This window comes from Semicossyphus pulcher, unplaced genomic scaffold, assembly GCF_022749685.1.
Source record: "Semicossyphus pulcher isolate SPU_LCO1_2020_fin unplaced genomic scaffold, fSemPul1.0.p SCAF_11, whole genome shotgun sequence".
In the NCBI taxonomy this organism is placed as follows: domain Eukaryota; kingdom Metazoa; phylum Chordata; class Actinopteri; order Labriformes; family Labridae; genus Semicossyphus; species Semicossyphus pulcher.
This window is the reverse complement of record NW_027211615.1, coordinates 15,272,079-15,297,743: the sequence shown is the minus strand read 5'-3', so window position 1 is coordinate 15,297,743 and position 25,665 is coordinate 15,272,079. Positions and strand designations below refer to the sequence as shown.

At 43.5% G+C, this 25,665-nt stretch overlaps 1 protein-coding gene across 1 annotated transcript in view; it reads left to right on the top strand.

Annotated features, from left to right (window-relative positions):
* The window catches only part of nbas (NBAS subunit of NRZ tethering complex), a 185,129-nt gene that overhangs the window by 94,112 nt on the left and 65,352 nt on the right, over positions 1-25,665 (top strand). The window contains exons 40-44 of the mRNA XM_069657356.1: positions 265-341; positions 917-1,054; positions 14,212-14,435; positions 14,626-14,736; positions 24,657-24,907. Of these exons, the coding sequence (XP_069513457.1) occupies positions 265-341; positions 917-1,054; positions 14,212-14,435; positions 14,626-14,736; positions 24,657-24,907 (801 nt within the window). The remainder of the gene's footprint in view (positions 1-264; positions 342-916; positions 1,055-14,211; positions 14,436-14,625; positions 14,737-24,656; positions 24,908-25,665) is intronic.

Here is a 25,665-nt window from a genome sequence, read left to right as displayed (position 1 = left end):
CGAGGAGATGGACACAATCCCAGAACTCAGGGGGGATTTTTAATGATGCTTCTTGACTTTGTCTCCCCCCTTTTCTTCTCATCTCCCTCTATTTTTACCCTCCCTTTCTTTTGTCTGGCCCGCAGAGAGGTGTATTCTGACAGGCTCTGTCGTCTGTATTCAACAAACGTGGGATGAGACTCGTTCAAGAGGGAAGGGTTGGTTGTTAATCCACACTGCTTTAGTTAAAGCTCTCTCTCTCCATCCCTCCCTTGTTTTTTCCAGTTTTGCTGCAGCTGGCCAACGATGCATTTCCCAGGGACATGATGCTGGCTCTGTCCTACTTACTGGCCCTGCCTCAGGTAGGTGGACACACAGTCGGACGCACGTACACACACACACACTGAGCTTTATTTTTAACAGACTCTCGCAATGTGTGCAACAATGCAGAGTGAATACATATCCTCAAATGATCCCTTCCCTTTCTGTTTGAGCGACTGTGTTTGACACTTTGCATCATCAGTGTGCACTTTAAAGGCTGAATGACACACAACACCAGCAGTTCTTCAAAAGGCTGACATTGCGACGACCTCGAATGTTAGCGGTGCAATACATGTCGTGTCTGAAACCGTTTCATGCCTCCCTCAATTCAATCAACATTCAAGCATTCCCGTGAACCGCTTCCCAATATGTCTCCTGTCTACCTCGCCTCAGCTGCCAAAGGAACAGTCAGCGTCTTTGACAGCAAAGACAACAGAATACATGACAGAGACACCCACTGGCGACTGCTGTAAGTTGTGTTCAAGTAGAGGTCATGAAATCCCTCGTGAGTTTCAGCGAGGAAGAGGAGCGGGTGTCGCATAGATGTTTCCTGGAGAGCTTGTTAACCCTGCTTGCGTTTCCTTTCTTACTCATATCTGTCCGTCCATCCGCCCAGGTCCTGGATGCCAACAGGTGTTTTGAGAAGCAGTGTCACTCTGCCTTGTCGCTCCAGCTGGCCGCCTACTACTACTCCCTGCAGATCTACTCCCGCCTAATGCCCTGCTTCAAGAACAAGGACCACACTCTCTACCAGGTCAGTGTTGAGTACCTGTTACTATATATAGATGGATGATTTTTAATTAGATATGAAAAACTCTTTATAAAATGCTTAAAATGCTACAAATTCCCAACACAAATGAAAACAGAATCAAAAGGAAGACATCTAAGAAAGACAGACACGACAAACAGCAGGCATTTGTCACACATATAAAGCAATCTAAAAGTTTGAGGCTGAAGCTTCAACAGGGACCCAAAGATTGATGTTTTTTCAGCAGATTGGTTTTGAAGAACTTTCTTGAAACCTGAGAGGGCTAAGTGCCGGTTTAAGCTTTTCAGTCAGAGAAATTTTTCAGCCAGGGAGAAAAACAAAGCAGAACTCTGTGTCGCCCACTGGTTTAGGGGGTTGCAGGAGGAAAGTGGGCAGGTGGGCGCATGTGCATGTCGATAAGATAGCAGGCATAAAAAGGTGGGCTGAACCATTTTAGTCTTAAGGTTTAAAGCCAGTGGGAGAGTGACCAGGTGTTATGTGCTTTGATCTCATTCGAAGCAGTTAGAAAAAGGCGGGAAAGAGCGGCCATGTTTGGCTTTTTGGGATGTATAAATGAGGGTGTCATCTGCATAGCGCTGAAACCAAGCCCATACTATGATCCAGAAAAGACTCAAGAACCCTGGTCAGCTGGTCACACTAGCAATCACCATTATCATCAATCTCTGAACATGTTTCCTGTCATGTAAGTTGGAAATAGATGTGTAGTCTAGTTAGTTATATTAGCTAAGCTAACACATCTAACTGTACAGTCCATATACAGCATGGGAAAAAAAATAAGAGAGGGCTCTAAATGTTCCCTAAATCAGCATCTCTCTTTATAAGAAATCCATCTTTTTTGTGTCTTTTTATTTCAACCAGTCGTCATTTTCTGCAAATAAAATACCAAAATGAGAATATTTGATTTGGAAGTAGTGAGAAATGTTGTACACAATAAAACAAAACCTATAAATAGAAGAACCAGAGAAAAACATATTTTTGCAGTGGTTCTGTTATTTCTTTCCTGAGCTGTAAGCAATTCTAACCACGCATCAGTTTTCATTTCATTTTTGCTGTCAAGCAGCATTAAAGTTAAAAGAAATATTTATCCACTTAGTGACAATACCACATACCCACATGTAAATACATACATAGTTAACCGCTTTTAATCAAAGCAATATACACTGAGTGAAATCCTTGAATGAAAGACTTGCTCTTATTAATAGCTGCACTATTCAATCAAATTAAAGTAATCCTCAGGTTATTGCATTTTATTCACTTTTACTCAGAATTCCAACTGACATATTTGTTATCTTTGGGAACTTTTAGAACGCCACTAGAATTACAAATAAAGTTGCATGGGTTTGACAAGCATTTGGCTGCATAGAACAACATTGTTATGTCCCGAACTCAACATCAAAGGGAACAGCAATTAACTCTATCAATGACTGATATATGTGTGTTACAATGTTTATAAGGCACTCCAATGTACAGTACTTAGCACCTGTAACAGCAACACCTGCTTTTCGGACTTAATAGGAGGCTGAGCATACCACTCTAGGAGTGGGGATTTGGAACAGTCCAAGTGGTGCATGCCTTTTAAACATGCCAGTGGGATTGAAAAGGGACAAATAATGAGAAATCCAAATCAATGTGAGCAAGCATTGTTTCTCCGAGTGTGATTAAAACACATTTTAATCCCTTTTTTAGTTTAAAAACTATTTGGCTTAGAAGGAGAGCATTGTTCATGGAAACACAAAAGGCTTTATCGTGATGTAGAGCGCAAAAAATAGGAACAAAATCAGACATGATAATAGAACAAACTGGGGAAAGCTGAAAATAACTATAATTATCCTTTAACACATGAGAGTGGTAATCCATTTACTTCTCCCTAACACAAACTCTCTGGATTGTGTGGCTGCATGTTTGTGTTAAAATAGTTTGTCCCCCAGATGTCTTAATTATAGCATCTAGATATTTTAACATAATTGGCTGGTTGGTTGGATTGTCTTTAAAGAGGGGGTATTATGCTGTTTCACATTTTAAGACATACTGTATGTAATGTTACAATGTTGGATGTCCAGACTAAATGTGGGTGAAGTTTCAAATCTGTAGGTAAAAGTATGTTGGAGTAATCCCCAGGCTTCTCAGCTCAGTCTGCAGGTTTTTCTACATGCTGCACTTTGTGATGTCACAAAGTCTCAGCAGGCTTCGGAGAGCTGGCCAATCAGAAGAAAGCGGGGTTTCTTAAAGGGACAGAGCTGACTGAGTCGTTTCAGGCAGAGCAAATTGTAAAACTGTAAATTATGCTAAGCTACTCCAGAGTGAAATGGGAAGTTTCAAATTAGCACAATTCCCCCCCTTTAATTTGACTGTGTGAATCTCAGATTTAAAGTATTTGGAAGATATGGTGGCACACAAATTTTCAGACAGCAACAACAGATCACATGACTGACTGTGCATTTCCGACTCACACAAACAGAACAGGAACCAGAGAGTCAGATTATCTGAGTGAGAAGGTAGAGGAAGATGGTAGTCGCAGAAGATGAGTGGTGGCAGGGTTGCCGGGTTGTGCTAGGCGTTGAATAAGAGAATAAATGGCTCTGACCTTTTCCTTGAGTGGACTGTGGCTCTCGTGGGTTTTAGCCTAGGTGGAAGGACGGGAGGTAAAATGTTGAAATAAAAGAACGGAAAAAGGGAAAGAGGCCAGCTGAAGAAGTGGATAAGTGTGTCCCGTTTGACATTCAAGGTCAGGACTGTGCGCAACAACGCACACACTCTCACAACAAAAAGTTACAATCAACACTACATGCTCATCCTCGCACACTGACTCACACGCATCCTCCCTGCATCCTAATGGCAGTAATCACTCCCCAACCTCCCGCCTCGAGTGAAGTTCAAGTCCATTAAGTTAAAATATATACAGCTTTCTCCTCCTCGCCGCTGCACTTTGGCAGTTCTACCTTCATTTTTGCTCATTTCTTCATTTTTTTTTTTTTTTATCTGTCGTTGCCTTTGAGTTTTTTTTCCTCTTTAGTGTGTGCTACCGGAGTGTGTGCTTGTTATCGTTGTGTTCCAGGTCTTGCCTTCACTCAGCTCTTATTGATGAGGCAGTCGCAACTTTTTTGCTCGAACACTGATAGAAGCAAGAGGAAAGAAAACCATTAAACCCTCCTGCCTTCGTCTCTTCCTCTGCTTTCACTCCTTTCTTCGTGTGCTCTCTTTGCCCTTTTTCCTTTCCGTCTTTTTTTCCTCTGTCAGTTAACTTTATGAATTGCTTTCTTGGCATGACAGCTCTGTCTTTATGTGCCTCTTTCTGTCAGCATTATATTGCTCTTCCTGCTATCATCCCTTCGCGTCTTCTAACACACTGTTTTGATTCTTTGTTTCCCCTTCTCGTCAAATCTCAGGCCTCTCTGTCCACAATGCTATCTTGACGGTGCACACTTTACACATTCCTCTTGTGCTTTCCTTAGATCTCGCTTCCTCTTATCTTTTAAGGGCAGCATGCCGATAATTTAATTTCAGATATGTATGACAGGGTGCTCATATCGGAATTTCTTGCACGTGATTGCTTTGCATTGCAAATGAGGTCCGGGAGAGGAAAACATGTTAGCTAAAGACGCATGTGTTTTCATTGTTTTTATGCATGTAGCATTTATATTGTATGTATGTTGTTTACACATGTGTACCCGCAGGCTATCTTGTTAGCGTGCTGGAACGTTAGATCTGTTTTTGTGCGACAGCAGGTGTATTTATGTGCAAGTGCGTGTGTGTGTGTGTGTGTGTGTTTGTGTAAGAGTGTGTCAAGCTGTCTCCAAGTGTTTCCCACTCTCCACTTGAAGAGCAGTAACACAGTGTCTCAATAACTCTCATGCTCTTTCAGTTCTCTCGTCGCTATCACATAATTTCATACCCAAGCAATAAGACGCCGAGCACTCGAGCCACAGAAGTCATTCAGTTGCAAATAGAAACACAACTCTCCGAGGGTTTACGGGAGGCGTTTGATGTGTTTTTAAAGCCTCAATCAACAGCCTGCCTCCTCACTATTTTGTGGTTATAAGGGGGTTCTGCAACAGAAACCGCCTGTCAGGAGAACACTGGAACCGAAGGTGAAGGAATTCTTCATTTAAATAAACAGCATCAAATGCAAACATTAAAAACAGAGCAGCCTTTAAATACAAATCCATATAACATACAGTAACATTAACAGCGCATACATATTCATAAATGTCACTGAGCATCATCTCCCATTGTAAAAATGCCACATCTCACACACATACAATAATAAATGTGCCTTCAGGAAGGATTAACCATTGCATCAATTTTGCTGCTCTACCTTATCAAATCAGCACTATACATTTTCACACATGTCACTAGCTGACATTTATGCTCATAAATATATGACTGAACCTCTATAATCTCACCACGTTAAATAACATCCTTAAAGCATCATTGCTACGCTACATCTGAGTGGTATACAACGGCATACAGTAACCAGGTTGTTGTCAATTCTATGTGTTTCAATTTGTTCAACTGGATAGGATGGTTTGTCACACAGCGATCAGCCATAACATTATGACCACCTGCCTAATATAGTGTAGATCCCCCTTTTGCCACCAAAACAGCCCTGACCCGTCGAGGCATGGACTCCACTAGACCTCTGAAGGTGTGCTGAGGTATCTGGAACCAAGATGTTAGCAGCAGATCCTTTAAGTCCTGAAAGATTCGGGGTGGAGCCTCCATGGATCGGACGTGTTTGTCCAGCACATCCCACAGATGCTGGATTAGATTGAGATCTGGGGAATTTGGAGGCCAAGTCGACACCTTGAACTCGCTGTCCTTCGGCCCACTGTGTGTTCTGACACCTTTCTATCAGAACCAGCATGAACTTTTCAGCAATTTGAGCTACAGTAGCTCTTCTGTTGGATCGGACCGCAGGGGCCAGCCTTCGCTCACCGCGCACAATAATGAGCCTTGGCCGTGAGCCTTGGCCCTCATGAGCAACAATATCGTTACATATTTTTGAAATGTATCTAACTCAAGGAAACCTAAAGATCTTGTAGTTCAAGCAGAACAACACAGAAGCTCCAAGCACCTTCACCATGTTGTTATTTGTTTACAGCAATTATACTAAATTGACCACAATATATTAATGTTTAACATGCACCAGGTAGCACATTAGGGACGTTATTGGTCCCAGTGGGGAAGTTTGCCTTCTGTGTTTGACCCACCTACTGTATAGCAATTATTAAGCAGCAGTGGGAAGCCACAGCATAGACCAGGGAGCAATTTAAGTTCTGAGGCCAGTGCTTTGGTTAAGGACGGTCACAGGAGTAACATAGATAACTGGACATATTGTACATTACTGTGGAGGGAAACCCACACAGGGAGAACAAAGAAAGTCCCAACTGAAAGGAACCTTTAAGTCTCTTTAAAGTATTTAATCTCGAAGATTTTCATTTACATAATTGTCTGTTAAGTCACTATCTATCGCCGGAAGAGGTAACACAATAGTGATTGAGCCTATAGCCCACCTTTCCATTTGCAGTATAAAGTATGATTATGGACTGAGTTTCTGGTGCGAAAAAATCACAAGCGGCGCCCAGTTAGTGACGCGTTTTCCATCACCCAGCAGTGGTTGGTCTGCCAGAGAGGGTAGGTGGAGCTAAGCGGCTGCTTTTCCGGTCTCTGCAAGTGTTGCGAGTAAACAGTAATCTACTATGGCTGAACAAACAAAGAAAAGATCGATGACTACAGATACAACTTCAAAAATAAGTGAAAATCCAAAGAAAAAGAAACAAATTGGACGCTCAAATGAAGGCACACAGTCTGAAAAGAAAAAAAAAAAGCGTGGACATCAGACATGCGACACTGTTTGGATATCTGGGAAGTGTGCTCCCGCAATTACCGTTCATCGCCATTGGTGCCGCCAAAGAGAACGACGCTGAGATCTTCGAGATTACCACTTCAAAGATATTTTGTACAACTTTGGTGTTTTACAGGTTTTGACCATCATTTTTGTTCAATTAGAATTTGTTCCAAAATATAAACCAAGTTACAAACCTTGCTTAGACCTAAAGGAAGTCAGACTGAAACAAAGAACCAACCAGCCCTTGGGTGTTCTTGTAGGTTTCAAAAGTTATCTTAACATAACATAAAGATGCAAACCATAACATTTTGATCCTTGATGACACACATGTTTACAGTTTTATTTACCTCCAAATCAAATAGTCTTGTTAATCATCTTTTTCAGTTGTCTCTGTCCACGACAACGTTCATCTTTCTGCATGTTGTAGATTCCGTTGCCCAATATCGACTTTCAAAGTCTTTAGCTGTTGCTTTCCCATCCGCTTACGTCTCCCAGGCATGACGGAGCAGCGCCAGGCTCAATGACACGGACGCTGAGTTTCCATTATTCCCCAAGGCATAATGAGCCGATTTCCACTTGCTCGCACTGGAAGTTTTCATTATACTGACTAAAGTGCTCGTTTGCCAAATAGAGCCGCTCTTTAGTGTAATTGTTCTACTCGTGGTGTTTACACGATACCTCACAATAGCCCCTGTTTATATAAGTGTTTAGGTCTGTTTACCTGTGCTTGTCGATGCTTTAATGTGTGAGGTTTTCCCTGTGTGTGTGTGTGTGTGTGGGAGAGAGAGAGAGAGAGAGAATGCATGTGTTTGGTATAATCGTAGCTGTGAATGTGCAGCCGCCGTACGCCAATGTGCTGAGCGAAGAGATTGAGATTTTTCACTCAACCATTTATCTTGCCTGCAGTCTGCTTTCTCTCACCGACTATTGATCACTCACACCCCTGCTACACACACACACACATTTAAAGCACACACAATTGTACTGTTTAGATAGACAGAGCACGCCTTTAGAGGATGTCATGCAGAAAAGGTGCTTAGCTCTTTGAACATCTCATTATGACATTTAGGTTCACGATAAAAGCCCACAAATCATCGTTAGAAGTCTTATTTTCAGGTCGTATGCTCAGATGGAGTCAGCGAGTTGGAAAGAATATATTTTACCTTTATTAAGTAGCTTAATTTGTTTTTTGATTCCACCTGAAGAGAAGTTTTTCAGAAAGAAAAAAATAAAGCACAAAGTTTACTTGGTAGCAATTAAGTTATGAGGGAGGATGAAAACATTCCCCTGAAAGCATCGAGATCATTTGATAAGACAGCACTTTGCCCGCATCTATTGACATTTTCCATTGCCTGCGGACATTGCCGACGTTTTCAATTCGTGGCCTCAACAGGGTTCAAACTGCCGCTCGACCTTGGAAGTGCCGGACCGCTGCGCTAACTCCCTGTTGCTGAATTGACTGGAATAATGAGTTAGACCGAATGACTTCCCCATCACTGAAAAGCACCACGGACCCGATGACTTCACTTTGCCTCTCTTTGTACAAATTGTGCTCTTGTACAAATTGCACCCTTGTACCACAATCATTAGCGGTCTATATTTTACTCATGGGAGCCGTGTAGTGCGGAGTAGCTGCAGAAAGGGCCCTATTACACAAATATGCACTCTAAATGCCCTGTTGCAGTTGACTACGGATATTTGAGAACAAGTTATCTCTGCAGCTTTGATTAGATGCTCTGTGTTGACTTTACTCGGCCTGTATCTTCCTTATGATCAGTCCCCTTCATGGTGCATTACGACCCGCAGAGCAGCCGAGCCCGTTCACGGAGTGATTATTCCTCTCGAAGCGGCTTCCTCTCCCCCTCGCCTTCCTCCTAATCATATGCACATACTGTTTACACCATTTGCAGAATTAGTGCTAATGAGGCCACTGACTGTATGGCTAAGTGTTAGACATGACATAAACACAACTCATTAGGATTATTACGAGCTTCGTCTCCAGAGATGGAAGGCCTGTCTGTTTCTCTGTAACCTCTGTGTGATGGTTACCACACAAAGAGAGACAATGTTTTAAAAACTAGGTTAGCCTCAGCAGTGTGTTATGTGTGTACGTGCTGCCTTGATGCTCTGAAGATAATGCACACAGAATATAATTACATTTTAATGCAACAGGCTTTAACCCTTTAAAACCTCATTTGGGGATTGTTCATCTGGATTCCCCTCTTGTGATGAATATGGATCAGGACCAGGACTCATGACATCATAAGACTGACGGAAAGTTTGAAGACGGGTCTTTGCAAGATGAGTAGCAGGGTTCTACGGATCACAATGGAGTTTGGCCAGTTTGGTTTTTCTTTCTGTAATATCTCGGCCACAATTGGACATCTTGGGGCTGCATGGTGGTGCAGTGGTTAGCACTGTGGCCTCACAGGTAGAAGGTTCCTGGTTCGAATCCCAGTTCAGAGTTTGCATGTTCTCCCTGTGTATGCGTGGGTTCCCTCCTCCCACAGTCCGAAGACATGCTCGTTGTGTTATTTGGTGACTCTAAAATTGCACGTAGGTGTGAATGTGAGCGTGAACGGTTGTCTGTCGCTACGTGTCAGTGACCTGTCCAGGGTGTAACCCTGCCTCTCGTCCGCTCGCTGGGATAGCTGTCATTGGCCGCAACCCTTTACAGGATTAGTGCTACAGATCAGTGGTCCCCAACTTGTATCTAAGCAAGGCTGAGCCCCCCCAGCTGGCACACATGTATACCAAGTGATTCATTCCAAATCTTGATTGGCAAAAATGAACACCAGTCAGCCTGTAGGTCGCAGCGGTGTGGCCTACAAAGTACCGACTTTATTTGAATGAGACTTTTTAATGATTTCATTTAACATGTGAAAATCTAATCATGACAATCTCAGTGCAGAAAAAGCCTCACGCACCCCCAGCAATCTTTGGCGCCCCCCTAAGGGGGTTGGGAACCACTGCTAAAGATAATGGATGTATGGATGAGTTAGGTGAAATAACTTCCCAAGCGCGGGGAAATAGGATGATAAAAGTTGCGGCAATCGGCCAAAATTGCAAGGCCGAGAAAAAGTTGTGGCAACTGGTTGAATTTGCGTTGATTTCAGGGAATGCAACATTGCAACCTCCTGGAGCGACTGATAAATACTCAAGTTGTTGACGATCTCTCTGTCTTCATTTTAGTCCAAATCGCAATAACTGAAAGGTGGTCCGTCTCTGTGCGTCAGCCCGGTGATTGACTGGTGATCAGTCCAGGGTGTACCCCGCCTCTCGCCCAATGACAGCTGGGATTGACCACCAGCCCCCCCGCGACCCTGACCAAGATAAGATAATGGATAGATGGACGGACAATTGGACATCTGCAGCTGTGGTGGTGATTGATGGACATTGGTCCCCATAGGATTTATCTCTTGTCCTCCAGCAACCAAGATGTTGACATTTTTTGTTAGGAGTGAAATACGCTATTGACTATTGGCTATTGACGACGACATTTAATACATCATTCAAGCCCCTCAGAGGATGAATCCTAAGAACATAAGTGATCCCCTGACCTTCATCATCCTAGCAAAACCGGGAGGTCAATCTATCTGCAATCCAGGGAAAACCATCAACCTCAGTGCTTCTTTATCTTTAGTTCTAATTTCCAAATGTGGGCATGCTAACATGCTAAATCAAGATGGTAACCATTGTTAACATTATACATGCTACACATCTCTAAGATAGCATTGTCATTGTGCGTAAGCTAGCATTCCCGTCAAGTACTGCTGTGCCTTTAGCCTCACATAGCTGCTGGCACGTCTGTGTATAATGAAACATTAATAACAGGATCATAGTCGTGTGACCTTTTAAAGAACGGAACATTTAGTTCATCACAATAATAAAACTGACTAACTCAGAGCTACCATAATAATATTTAATTTCTCATAATTAAACAGGCTGCGAAGAGGGAATGGATCTTTTCGGATGGGTTCAAGCTTGCGACTAAAATATAATAACATGGGAAATTAAGACTGAAAATGAGAGAGCAAAGCGTAGTTGAAGAGATTTGAGACTTTTTTATTTTTTATTTTTACACTGTTCCCTCTTAAGCAGCATCACAGGAAGGAGGGGAGCCGAGAGAAAAGAGCCTGTGGCAGCCGTGGAAATATCTAAAGGGGGAGTCAGAGACAGAGTTGGCTTCCTCCCAGCTGTGTAACATCACACACTACCTTATGCAATCTGACTTTAAATACACTTTATACGTCCTCTGCTTTGAAGGAAGACTTTAAGTGGCTTCTTAAGATACTTTGTATTTAAAAAGCAAGTAATTAGATACTTAAAAAGGAGGACTTAGTGCTCTCTGTGCTTGATTCGAAACAGGATTGCCAAGCTGTCTTATTAAAAAAGGAGGAGGATTGAAGATAGTCTTCAAGTGAGAGAGGAAGGATGAAGACTTTTGAGAGATTCAACTTTTGGGAGGCGTGAGGGAGGATATTATCCACACAGCCAAAAGGACAAAGCACTGTAGATGAATGACAGGGAGAGTGAGCGAGAGCGAGAGAATGCAAACAGTATTTCATCATGAAAGCCTTATTTCAATAAATCTCTTCAAACACAGGCCTGTCCATCACAGAGCCTGCAGACTTTCGTCTCCCCCCTCCTCTCCTTTGCGTGTCATTCTCCCTCGTCTGAGAACGGAGTCCAAAATGATGCCAGCGTTAACAAATACCATCCTATACCTCTCCTCTCCTGGCTTACCCCAACCCCCCCCCCCCCCCCCCCTTTCACTTCCTTTTTATCCTCCCTTCCACTTCTTCGTCTCCTCACTCTACCTGCTGCCCTGCTTTTGAACTGTGAGTCTGCAACCATGACTGCCGCTTAGGCCACTTCTTAACACACACACACACACACAGACAGAAAGAGAGACATGCTCAGACATTTCCAGCAGCCATAATTACCTTATGCAAATAAGATCAACAAATAAACCATCTCACCCTGCTGGGCGACAGAATATAAGGCGGCAAAAAAACAAATTCAGCTCATTTAATTAGAACGGAGGTGATGAGCGAGATACAGCATCCAACTACCGCTCCCCGCGCATCACACTCTCAATCATAACTGTGTATCCACGCTCCAATTCCCCATCGGCCTGAATAACTGTAGCAATTACAGTTCCGGGTGTATTTACCCATATTTTCTCGCCACGTTGGGAAAAAAAGCTGCCCGTCGAACTGCCTGATTTAACTCAGGTGCAGCAGTCGGTGTCTTCCTGGAAGCAGAATTACAGAAGTAGTGGTGGTCTAGTTTCTCTGCCTCGACTTTTATCTGCAGATTATTTTTAGGGGGGGGAAAATTACAGCCATTTTTGAAAATTGCCTCATTAGTTCTTTGCGGCAAAAGCAGCAGAAGACCTGTGAAGTTTGAGACACCATGCAGTGTGGGCTGCTCAAAGCTCAGTGTGTCACTTAGTTTAATGATAAGCCTTAAGGGCAATTTGCTTCTGGTCAAACCTGCCTAAACTGTAAAGTGCACCTCCTGTATCGCCTGAAATGCTGCATTTTAAATCAAATCAGGGGTAAAAAGCAAAGGAAGTAGAAGTATATTTGGTGAGATCCAGTTGTTCACAATGGTGGATATGTTAGGTCATATAGGAAAGGTAGCATACAGGGGAATATAACATTGATGGGATAATAGTCGGCAATTGGACACACATAAAAGACCACTTTCTTTTATAAATCTTTCCTATGCTTTTTTAAAAGGCTTTTATATTGCACATTTAAGTTCTGAACATAAAAGCCCCGACTGGAAATAAAAGACAAATTGTTTTTCCATTTGGCTAAGGTGTAAAAATAATGAAAGCAAACAAAAGTCATTTTTAATTTGACAATTTGTTGGGAGGGGAAGAGCATTTATGAAGGCAGTGATACCGCTGTGGCCAGAGGCATTATGGGGTTTGGTGTCTGTTCGTCCGCCTTTGTGGTCTTGTTTTCGCGATATCTCATGAACGCCTGAAGGCAGCATCTTTAAATGTAGCGCTGACGTTCACTTGGGTTCTACGATGACTTGATTACATTCTGGTGTTCAAACGTCACTTTGATCTCACGTCCGTTCCCATCATCGTGAATGTAGCAATGCTTGGAGGGTATTTTATTATAACTGGTTTATTTCCTTTTTTCACCATCTGAGATAATGATGCAACATGCAACTGAGTAGTTTACAATCCCTCCCTTGGTGTACTGACAATCACATACTCTGCAGAGGAACACTGTGCTGCTGCTGGTGTTATATAATTCCTGTAAATCAGTGTGTTTAACACCGGCCTGCTGAATCTGTTTTCTTCTTAGGGAAGTGTCTTTTCCTTTAAGTGTTTTTGACACAGTGCATCAACTTCACTGGTTGGCAAATGCAAACAACTAGGGCTGCGCTACAATAGCCAAAAAAGATAATAACGATTGTTTTGATCAATATTGAGATCACGACTATTAATTGCGATTATTTATTTATTTAAGGACATCATTTTTTTCATTGAATCTTCACATTTCACAAATTTTTGCTTCAAACTAAAGCTCAAGTCCCGATCCAGGGGCTGCAGCCAGGCGACGAATGGCACATCCTCCGTAGGCCACCTCCTTCAAAGGCTGCAGCCCCTGGATTGGGACACAGTCTAAGACTTAAAAATAGGTTCTTTACCTGAATTTGGTGCATCATGGGTAATTTCAGTGTGTCTTTGGGAGTTTGGTGAACAGGGTGTGGTGCTGTAATAGTGACCTTATTCCTCTTGGCCTTCATACGCTCATCATGCTGCACTTCGTCCTGTTATTTCCGGTGGTTGGACAAGTGAGTTGTGTTGCTTTGCGGTGCAGACGCAGGTTTCATGCACTCTTTGCGTATTATTTTTTCTTGCTTAACATCACTTGCCCTAAACCCGAAATACATCCAAACAACCGATGACGAGCCGTTTCAGGGGAGCCGCTCTTTGTCTTCTGTTCCACACATTTGACTTTTGTTTCTCCCGACCGTCTCTCTTGTTTACTCTTCCACTCTAGACTGCTGCTGCATTGTAGGCGCTCATGACGCGACGTGGCAGCTCCCCCTCTCGATCGCCTCCTGGGAGAGTGGCTGTTAGTTTAGGGAGCGCTTGATTTGATATGCAGCAGAGTTTTCTATGTTTTATTGACTGTATTCGGAGGATTCTAAGTATTATTAACAATTCCTCTTCGTGTCCTTTTACCCGGTGAAGCTTTACCAGCATGTGAGTCGGTTGCTGTGTGTGTGTAACATAAGTATTATTCTCCTTTTTCCATAGGCCGACCCAAAGGACCTGATCCGACTGGTCACGCAGCACGTGTCCGCATATTCCGAGTGGCCGGAGGAGCTGCAGAAGCTGATCAGCCAGCTTCAAGTGTACAACGAGCGTCTGACAGACTTCACCCAGGCGCAGGTGTTACAGGGGCTGGGCCGCGGCGTGGACGTCCAGCGCTTCAGCTCCGACTCCGACTACAAGAAGGAGACCATCCTCGGCCTCACAGAGTAAGCAGGGAGCGTGTTTGATTAGTTCATCGCCTGCTGAATGTTCAAAATGATCATACATAGAGTGGGTTTTTTAATGGCGTCGGTGAGGTGGGCTTTATTTGATCTGCATTTTTTTCATTCCACATACGAGAGGGAGTTAATGCAATATGATCTGATCGTTACTTTCCTCCTCTCCACATGTGTTCAGGACGCTGGACGACGGCGTGTACAGGATCGCTCTGTCTCTGGCGAAGCGCTACAGTGTTCCTCTGTGGGAGGTCTACATGACTCACCTCGAGTTCCTCTTCACGGATAGCGGGTACATGCACGCACACACACAAATAGCACAACCTCATAACCTCTCTCTCAAGTTAACTTTTTTCATCACTTTCATCCATCAAAGTGTGTCTGAAATGCTCCTTAAATGCAAAGAAACCTGTTGCTCGTGTCTTCTTTACTCGCATGTCTCTTAAGTTTCGTTTACACACTCTTCCTCGTCCTTCTGTATTTAAATACTCAAAAAAAGTGAAATGAAAAAGTGAATTAAAGTAGAGCCACTGCCCCCGAATGATGACAAAACTCGCCCACATAAAAAGCACACTTTAAGCCCCCCAGAGTGCCCATGCTGTTTTGGCGGCAAAAGGGGGATATACAAAATATTAGGCAGGTGGTCATAATCTTATGGCTTGTGATTTGTCCCTCCACTGAGCCCTTGGTCTACCCCCCGGGGTCTCCTCCCAGTTACAAGTGCCCGGAAAACCCCTAAAGGGAGACGCCCAGGAGGCATCCTCATGAGATGTCCAAAGCAACAGTTGGGATGGGGTGGTTTGGCCATCTGAATAGGAGCAAGCAGACACTGAAACACTGGTGTCTATGGCAAATGGTACAAACATAGATTAGGCAGACATAACTGGCTGCAGAAGGCAAGGAAATGATGAGGCCTCAGGTGGTCACAGCCATGTTTTGAGATCATTCTTAAAGTTTGGGAAATAAATGCAGACATTAATACTTGCACTAGCAGATGCATTGAAATCTGGACTCTTGGCCTTGTGGAGATCTGCATCCTCTAAGTGTGCTTCAATGTCACTTAACACAAAGGTATTACAGCTTTGGTGGTGAATACTTAGTACACAAGTTCACCAAGGGTTTGACGCCGCTGTTGAGACCCGCAGCTCTTGTAAAATAAGCACATATATGGATGAAAAACAGTGAAAGTGTGTCTGAAATGCTCCTTAAATGCAAAGAAACCTGTTGCTTGTGTCTTCTTTACTCCCATGTCTCTTAAGTTTTCTATACACTCCTTCTGTATTTAAACAGTCAAAAAAAGTTAAATGAAAAAGTGAATTAAAGTAGAGCCACTGCCCCTGAATTATGACAAAACTCGCCTACATAAAAAGCACACTTTAAGCCCCCCGGAGTAAATCAAACATGTTGCGAATGTGTGTGTGTGTGCAGTTGTGTTTTAGTGGTAGGGAGGATGTGAGTGTGTCACAGTCTATTTCCATAATTTATTTGCTCTCTGACTTCATAGCTGTGGATCTGACTAGCTCTGCACCTTTCCTTGTTTTAATAGAATGCTTTTTCAGCAGAGTTGGAGATGTATGTGAGAGCGTGTGTGTGTGTGTGTGTTTGCGCGCACACACGTGTGTGCATCTATGATAAATATCCCCCTGTCGCATTCTGATATAAGGAAATGGTTTATGGACCCCACTTAACGATAAATTACAACCTGTGCCTTCTTCAAACCTCACCACGGCTGCTGTGTGTGTGAGTTTCCACCCAAATCTCAAGATCATGACAAATGTGCGGAGAATATTCATCCTACAATCTTGACTAGAAGCATCTGCAATATGCGTATTGATTTAACGGATGGATGGACGCAGGGGCTGGCATAAATAGAGCAGGCCGGGGAGAAGTTAAAGGGAAAGATGCGCTAAGATAGAGCATGGGTGTGAGATGGAATTTAAAGTTTTATTGATCCATGTAAGGAAATACATTCTTTTTATTTGACTCATACTGACTGTTTAGTAGCTGCAGCAGCTTGGCCACAGTGCAGTGCTGTTGTGAAGTCCAGCTCTGAGGTCAGGGCGTGGATTAAGGGCAATAACAAGAGTCTTCCTTTGGGAATAAGTGCATTCAAACCCCAAACAGGTGTAAGAGCTAGATATCATTCCAAATTGGAATTGTGTTCCTGATTTGAAGGCCCGGTGGAAAGGATTTTTCTGTTACGCACAACGAGGGTAAAGAGCACCGGTCTCATTCCTGCTGTTTTCCTTTGTGCATGCATTTTTTACCAACAGTCGCTGGGGAACTGCAACCATTATATGTATGTTTCAAGCTGAGCTGCCACACTGTATCTGTAGTTTGAACTTTTACTGTATCATTAAAGAAAACTGTCTGTTGCTCAGGCTCAGTTGGAGGTAAACACCGGGCTTGGGATACACCAGTAGAAAGCCTGGTTTTGCAGAAAAGACAAAACTACGTCATTGCCAATGCAATAACAGGTCATGTTTTTTGTTGCTGTTTGTCTGCCAATCTGTTCAACAGAATTGTGGAAAAACTACTGTTCAAGTTCTCATGAAAACTAGACAGCTTTGGACAGGATCTCGCAAACAAGCAAATATCATCCATCTATTCGTCCATTTTCTGTCGCTTATCCGGGGTCGGGTCTCGATGGCAGCAGGCTAAGAAAGTTAGCCCAACCGTCCCTCTCCCCAGCAACGTTTTCCAGCCCCTCCTGCGTGATCCACCGATCAGCCATAACATTATGAGCGCTGACAGTTGAAGTGAATAACACTGATTATCTCGTTACAGTGGCACCTGTCAGTGGGTGGGATATGTTAGGCAGCAAGTGAACATTTTGTCCTTGAAGTTGATGAAGCAGGAAAAATGGGCAAGCATAAGGATGTGAGCGACTTTGACAAGAGCCAAACTGTGATGGCTAGGGTCAGAGCAACTCCAAAACTGCAGCACTTGTGGGGTGTTCCTGGTCTGCAGCGGTCAGTACCAAAAGTGGTCCAAGGAAGGAAAACAGGTGAACCGGGGACAGGTTCATGGCCGACCAAGGCTCATTGATGACCTTCACTGAAGCTCAAACTGCTGAAAGAGTTAATGCTGGTTCTGATAGAAAGGTGTCAGCACACACAGTGCATTACAGTTTGTTGTGTATGGGGCTGCGTAGCTGCAGACCGGTCGGGGTGCCCATCCTGTTTTGGTGGCAAAAGGGGGATATACAAAATATTAGGCAGGTGGTCATAATCTTATGGCTTATCAGTGTTTTGTCCCTCCACTGAGCCTTTGGTCTACCCCCGGGGTCTCCTCCCAGCCCAGTTACAGTGCCCGGAAAACCCCTAAAGGGAGACGCCCAGGAGGCATCCTAATGAGATGTCCAAACCAACAGTTGGGATGGGGTGGTTTGGCCATCTGAATAGGAGCAAGCAGACACTGAAACACTGGTGTCTATGGCAAATGGTACGAACATAGATTAGGCAGACATAACTGGCTGCAGAAGGCAATGAAATGATGAGGCCTCAGGTGGTCACAGCCATGTTTTGAGATCATTCTTAAAGTTTGGGATTAAATGCAGACATTAATACTTGCACTAGCAGATGCATTGAAATCTGGACTCTGTGCTTCAATGTCACTTAACACAAAGGTATTACAGCTTTGGTGGTGGGTGTAATATTATGGTGAATATTTAGTACACAAGTTCACCAAGGGTTTGACGCCGCTATTGAGATCTGCAGTGGATGTGGATGAAAAACAGTCAAAGGGTGGAAAATGCATAAACAAATTTCAGCTCAAACGGGCAGAAAAAGGCTGCTAAACATTAACGATAAAGCGAATGGATGTAGAGGAAGGTCTTTAGGTACAGAGATACCCGCAGATTCAGTGTGTGCTGGGAGGTTGGGGTGAGTGGAGGATGGGTTAGATAGATGGAGGAAGAAGAGATGGATGATGGAGCCAGAGTGTCCCTGAGACAGTCCTATTAACACAGAATGAACGCTTTAGAGGAATCAATGCACCGCTAAACACCACCGTCGTCAGCTGTTCTCTCTGTGTGCGGCTCTTTGTGGATGTGCTCCCGACAGCCTGTAGGGACGTGAATTTCAGCCGGTCTTATTGACTTTTTAATGACAGCTATTAAAGCATTTAAATGACTTGTCCATCAACAGAAAGGGTGTTGACGTGCTGCTCAGAAATCACCCGCAAGTCTGTACCGTCTTTGTTTTTTAAGCTTTGAATTCTGTGTGAAGTTTGTCTGAATTAGTTTAAAAGTTTTGGTGAGTCTTAATGATTTCAGGTGGAAGAAAAGACGTTTTGATTACCTGAGGCGGAGCACTAAGTAACACTGTGTTCCACATCATTTGACAGTCAGCTGATCCAAACAAACAACACGTTCGACATTTCAAACATCACACCTCCGAGCTCCTCATTTAAGTTGTTACCTGCCGCCAGCAGCTGCCGAGCTGCTTTTTTCCTGCCGATCGGTGTTTGCCTGTGATGAGAAACAAACAGTCTTTTGTGTTACCTTCGCTTCTGACTCATCCTCCAGATATGTTCTGCTTTGAGCCTAATGAGGAATCCTCAGAGACGGAGAGGACACAGATCTTTCTCACCGTACATCTGGCGACTTTCTCCGGCGGGTAAAAGTTCACATTTTATCAGGTAGTGGCGTCCCTGCAAGCTGAAGGGAACATTTCAGCTGTAGTTGATAATGTCCAGAATCGCATCAGTGGAGAAGGTTGGTTTTTATCTCTCTGATGGCTGCAAGAAAAAATTATTTTCTTCTTTATTCTGTCCACATCAGGCACTTTAACTTTCCAGGGACCTTATAGCATGCAAATAATATAAATTTTGGGTTTCTTGTGCAATCATTTAAGTGTGAATTTTGGTTTGTACTGCAGCGCTGTTCTGAAGGTAGTTAGTTCACTGAACAGGTCTTCACAGGTCCAAAATTTCATGCCCGAACCCAAAGAGACCCGGAACCGAACCAGACCCGTCTATTATTTGAAAGCTGGGACCCGGATCCCTGCCGAACCGCGAAATCCCGGACCCGTCTATTATTTGAATAGACCCGATCAACACCGACTACACAGCTGATTGCTATCAACAAGTTACCCTTAGAAACAAAACTTGTCCTACCTGTGTGACACAGCCTTCTCCCCTGTGCCTGGCCGTGCATATAATCCATCCTCCGCCAAGAAAGTTCATAAAATGCATCCAGGTTTTCTGCTGTTCATGTCGTGTTGATAAAAACCGCAACGCTAATCCACTAGTTATATCAGAATAAAAGTCCACTTGCTGTCATGCAGACGGATGATGAATGAGTGGCTCGTTTACAAGCTGCTGGTTTTAACTCTTTATATTCGTTTTCTTTCAGCTTTTTTTTCACATTAGCGAGAAAGGTATCATCTTTACCGGCGTGGGCTTTGACTTAACTTGTTGTTGCTCTTTCTTCTGTTTTTTTTCCACTTTATGTCCCGGGCGTTCTCATCCGAATGTTACATTGTTGCAACTTAAATTACACACATACAGCATTTTAGTCATGACCAACCCTTTCTAATCACGGCCGGGTATTCCCGGATATCCGGATCCACTCGGGTATCACACATAATGTTGAACAGACCCGTAACCGGGGGTAATACAGTAGAACGAGTCCCGAGAACGAGAATCCCTCCGGGTTCTGGTTCGGGTCCCGGGTCCTTGGGTTCTGTGAAGACCTCTAGTTTACTGTAAATGTCCGGTTGATCCCAGAAGGGTTTTTGACCGTTGAATCACAAAGTTTTGTTGTCAACATTAGTTGTGTGTTTTTGTTGCTGTGCATTGGAAATGGAACATTAACCTGGTTCTATGTAGAAATCAAACTGTTTTAGCCGCGATCCGTTCTGGTTGCTGGTCATCATTAAATATTAGCCCCTTTTACACTGCCAGTTCAAGGCATGATTATTACGCCTCTGTTACGTCTCGGGCGAAGTCGTTCTCTCCTCTGAGCCTGTATCAGAGGTAGTAACAGAGGCGTTTCATTTGTTCTCTCCTGACATATTGTTTACTCTGTATGATGATTTGTTTTAGCTGAATATATATTATTTGGACGAGATTTACAGCTTATTTCCAGCGTCAGGTAATTCCTACACTCCTCCTGTAGACAAACATTTACTCATATCAAATATTTACCTCAAGCATCTACAGTATCTTGTAGCGTGTTTGATTAAGTTTGCTGTGCATAATAAATACCTCTCCTGCCCAGAAAAAAAAAGAAAATCTGCAGCACTCAGTGGGGATGAGGATCCGATAGGTGCAGAACATTCTGTGCTGAGCTGCTGTTGTTGTGGGATTATTGACGTGCTGTCCACAGGTTTGAGCCTGGAGCGCGACCATGACCTGGAGCGTGACTGTAAGCGTGTTTCTCCGAGTCATGGGGGAGAACCTTTGAGAGCAGGAAGCGGACCAACAAATGCAACTACTAACCTTTACTTCAGTTACACAAGAACAGCGTATCTGACTTAATGGGAAAAGCGACTTTTTTTAGACGTGACCTGCCAGATGCACGGCACACGGGCAGTCAGGTTTGACACTTGAAACACAGCAGTTAGTCAATTTCTGCCATCAGCTCCTCATTTAACCTGCTGTGTCCAACGGCCACATGCCACTCTGTAGAGCGACTGTGCTGCTTTTCCCTGCACCACCTCAGCCTCTCTCTGGGCTGTGTGTGATCTTTCTATAAGTCTCTCTTTGCAAGCAATATCTGTTGCTTGACTGAAATAGAAAACATGTAATTAATATGTTAATCCACGCTAGCAGCATAGCTTTAGGGATGGCAGCACCAGTATCATCAAATTTGTTAATCCTGTGGTTTATGGGCTGCATGGTGGTGCAGTGGTCAGCGCTGAAGGTTCCTGTTTTGAATCCCGGTTCGGACGACGTGTGGAGTTTGCATGTTCTCCCCGTGCATGCGTGGCTTCCCTCCGGGTACTCCGGCTTCCTCCCACAGTCCACAGACATGCTCGTTAGTTTAATTGGTGGCTCTGAATTGCCCGTAGCTGTGAATGTGATTGTGAATGGTTGTTCGTCTCTAGTGTCAGCCATGTAATTGACAGGTGATCAGTCCAGGGTGTACCCCGCCTCTCGTCCAATGACAGCTGGGATAGGCTCCAGCGGTATAGATATTTAATGGATGGACGATAGGTTGATGACCAAATATCTACAAAACAAATGTACATTCCCATCAGCCTCGGCTTTACTTTATGTTTTGTGCTCATTAGCAAATGTTACCATGCTTACACACTTAACTACACTATTGCGTAAGTCAATGCTTTGCCCGAGTACAGCCAGGCAGAGCTTCTCGTGTAGCAGTAGACGTCTAAATGAGATTTTTTTAGCTCCAGCGTTCCAGCACTCATCAACATTGTTATGTTCTTCTAGTACACATAATAGCGCTCACTTGTCCTATCATTCAACTCTGCAGTTTCCTCTGTGGTGCTTTATAGTGACATTTAGTGACGGGCTTTTTTTCTGACCCACAACGTTACAGTTTTTTGTTAAATCTCAGGGCTCTTATTAGCATCATTTCAAGCAGCAGCATGCAGCTATTTTAATGAGGGGCTATTATGCTGTTTCACATTTTAAGACATATATATAATGTTGGATGTCCATACTAAAAGTTTTTAAATCTGTAGGTAACAGTATGTTGGAGTGATCCCCAGGCTTCTCAGCTCAGTCTGCAGGCTGCTGTGAACACCAGGTTTCACACAGTTTTTTGTTCTTCTTCTTAAAGGGACAGAGCTGACTTTAACTGTAAATTATGCTCAGCTACTCCACAGGTATCACAGAGTGAAATATGAAGCTTGAAATTAGCATAATACCCCCACTCTTTTAAGTTCAAAATATCTGATATCAGAGAATTAGTGTAGTATAGCTGCCTAGCAACAAGTGAGAAACACAGTTAGCAACTTGCTGGTGAACATAGTCGAGCTTTTAACAGCTAAAGAGCCAAGCCAGATATTTCCCTTAGGAGTCGGTTGAGACCAAAAACAGAGCTTAAAGGAGAGTGGATTTTGGACTTGAATAGATCAGATTTCTATAGAAATAGCACCAAAAAATGTTGCTCTGTTGTATATGGAACTGTTAGTTAACTTCACCAATACAAAAAAGGGTTACTTCAGGCTTAAAATTATGTTTTGTTTTCCTGAGCTTTAAATTGTGTGTTTTTAAAGCCCTCTTTTGTATTAAGTTGCAATTTCTCATAATAAATCAAGCAAAATCTTTACACAATTTCTGAAATCAAACACACATTTTTAGTGCCACTGTCCTCCGCTGAACTCTACAGCACAAGAACGCTTTTACAACCCCCTGACAGACCATAATTTGTAAACAAATTAGCAGCATAGATCGTAAAAAAAAACCAAACCACACAGCTTGCATAAATTCCAACAACAATGACGTGCTGAATAATCATCCCCTCCCTGCCAAAGCCCCCCTAGAGTTTATTTCAGGCTGTCGGATTGGCACGGCAATTAAATGTGCCTCTGAATTTAAGAATATTAGAGGCCTATTTTTTGTTTTGAGGAGAGACAACAAACAGAATGTGCTAAAAACGGGGACAGGGAGAGGGATGAGAGAGGATGGAAGTGGGAATAGACCGCCAGATTAAATCGGCTCCTTCGCTCCAGCTGTTGAAAAACGAACAAGAAAAGATTGTAATGAGAAGCCACATGAACGCAACAGAAAAAAAGAGCGTGAAATTGTGTTAAGTGCAGAGGGAGACGCCACCTGACTCATTATAAAACTGTGAGATGCTGAAGCTAAAGAAGGAAGAGAGGAGGCAAAGAGAGGCTCTAAACACATTTTGTCACTGGGTATAGGAGAAGAAAGACAGAGCGGAGATGACAACCTGGCTTTGAAGAACAACAGCATCACACATTTAAGCTAAAGCAGGGCCTGACATTCACACAATCCGCCAGTCACAGCTGTCTGTCCTCCTGCCTGCCAGGAGAAACTCTTTACATCAAACATCCTACCTGTATAAGTTGTTGTTTCTCTTTCCATTGTTCCTCCTTCAGTCACTTTGGAGCTAATGTGCTTAAATAATGAAACATCAGGCGGTGATCGGGGGTTTCAGAGCGCCCCGGAGAGTGTGCACTTAAAGAAAGAGACGAGAGGGAAAGTGACTCTTTACTCGGAATTAGTTGCTGCTGCCGGCTCCAGCATAAGAGCCCCATGTTTTGACGATGATTAGCGTTATTTGCATTATTGAGCTTATTGTCTGTTCCCTCCACGTTGGTATATTTTTTTCATCAGCGAAAAAGCCTCCCAGCTCGCTCTGACGCAGCGCCCAGAGGAAACATCGCCCCCCTTTGATGTTGTCCCGTTCTAACAGATAAACAGACTCACGCTAACACGCTCCCAGAACGCCCTCATCCAGCTTCCCCTCGTCTTCACCCTTTTCTTTCCTTGTATCCTCCCTTGTTTAACCTCCGTTTTGCCGCTCTCTAAGGGTTTTTTCCTTCCACGCTTCAGCTCTCTCCCGGCTTGTATTCTTTTCTCTTGTCCTCGACCACCTGCTGTTTGTTGACTTTGTGTTCGCTGGTAAAACATGTTTTTGAAAAGCAAAGCAGAGCACAAGTCATGTGCGACTCGAACAAATCGCTGAATAGGTTTCCACACTGATTTTTTTTCCCACAGTCTAGCATTTCCTTTCCGTCTGTCTGTCTCCTTCTTGTACCCATTTTGCCTTTTTTTCATCGAAGACATGGCAGAGTTCTTAAATGTGTTTTTAGTAATAATCTATGAAATCCTCATCTTCTTTTCCAGGGACTGTATCTTTGGTGATAAGCTCGCCGTGCTGCCTTTGCAGAGCAGTTTTCAAGTACTGCTTTGCAATGAAATGGTCTCCAGTGCAAGTCGTCCTCCCTCTTTGATTTGTTTGTTGATGAAATTTGGACTTTTCTCAGTATCACTGCTCTCTCTTATCTTTTTCAGGCATGGTGGCTGCTTGTGCTTATGGGAACAACTTAATTTGTTTCTTAGAAAAAAAAAAAAAATGCTTCTGATACCAGAAACTGTTTCTATTTTCCTTCGAGAAGACATATCTCACACAGCAGGCATTTACCAACAAAGTGTTAAAGCTTTGAACTTGGGGATTGGAAGGATTATTGCTGTGTTCAGTTTGGAATTGTCGAGAAAATTAAGTCACACACACTCGTGTTTCAATTCTCTTCTCATTTCTTCCCCCTCCAGTCTCTCCACCAAGGACATCGAGTCCCGGAGCGACTCCCTCGGCCTGTTTGACACCTTGAAGTGCAACCCTCAGGCCTTTTACAGCCACATGACCAAGTACGTTCTGCCAACTGTGGAGGGAAGCGACCAGGCCCGCCTGCTCTACTACTACACCTTACTAGACGCTGCGAGATGCGAGCCGTACGTCACCACAACCATCAAGCCGGACTCTCATGTCAAACTGCTCAAGAAGCTTAAAGCTGTTGCCAACGGTGAGCCAGTTTCTTTTTTCACCAAATCATTTTGATTAGGGCTGCACAATATAGGAAAAAACTGACATTGCGGTATGTTTTTCTTCTGCCATATTAATGCGATTTTTTGTGTTTTCATGTCCATATAAACAATGATCCATCATACTTCTTATTTAGGACTTTTAAGTCTATTTTTTTCTAACAGAACAAAACCCCTCTCCTCCTTTTTTCACTTTTAGTTCAGCGTCTGACACCCGCATGAAAAAGTAGAGAGAGTTCAGGTGGAGCGACACGTTTCTTTATAAAGTAAAAACAACCATCTCTTACTTCCTGTCGGCACACACAACCTCATGCCATGTGCGCTGCAGGTAAACGGTCCGTTCATAAAGCCACAGCGGTAATCAGCATCAGGACGAGGTGCTGCTGATAACAGGAATACACTCACCTACAGAGCAACACAGTTATCTGTGACAGCAGCAGCGTCACATGCTTGTTTACAGTTTACAGGCAGGTGACACACAGACTCTGCAGCACAGCAGTTCACTCTGTGTGCTCTGGTGAAGAGCTGCACTAATGTGAAGTTAGACTTTTTCTGTAGATTAGTGATGGAATACGAGAAACTGGCGAGTAGCAGCTTGACGCGTTTCACTTAATTTGCTTGTGACTATTGCACATGCGCACATTCGATGCTGATGGCAAGTGTGCATCCTACATTTATTTTAATTTGGTGGTAAAGGCAGAGAAATAAAGGCATGTTTAACTACAGCCAGTTGATCAGA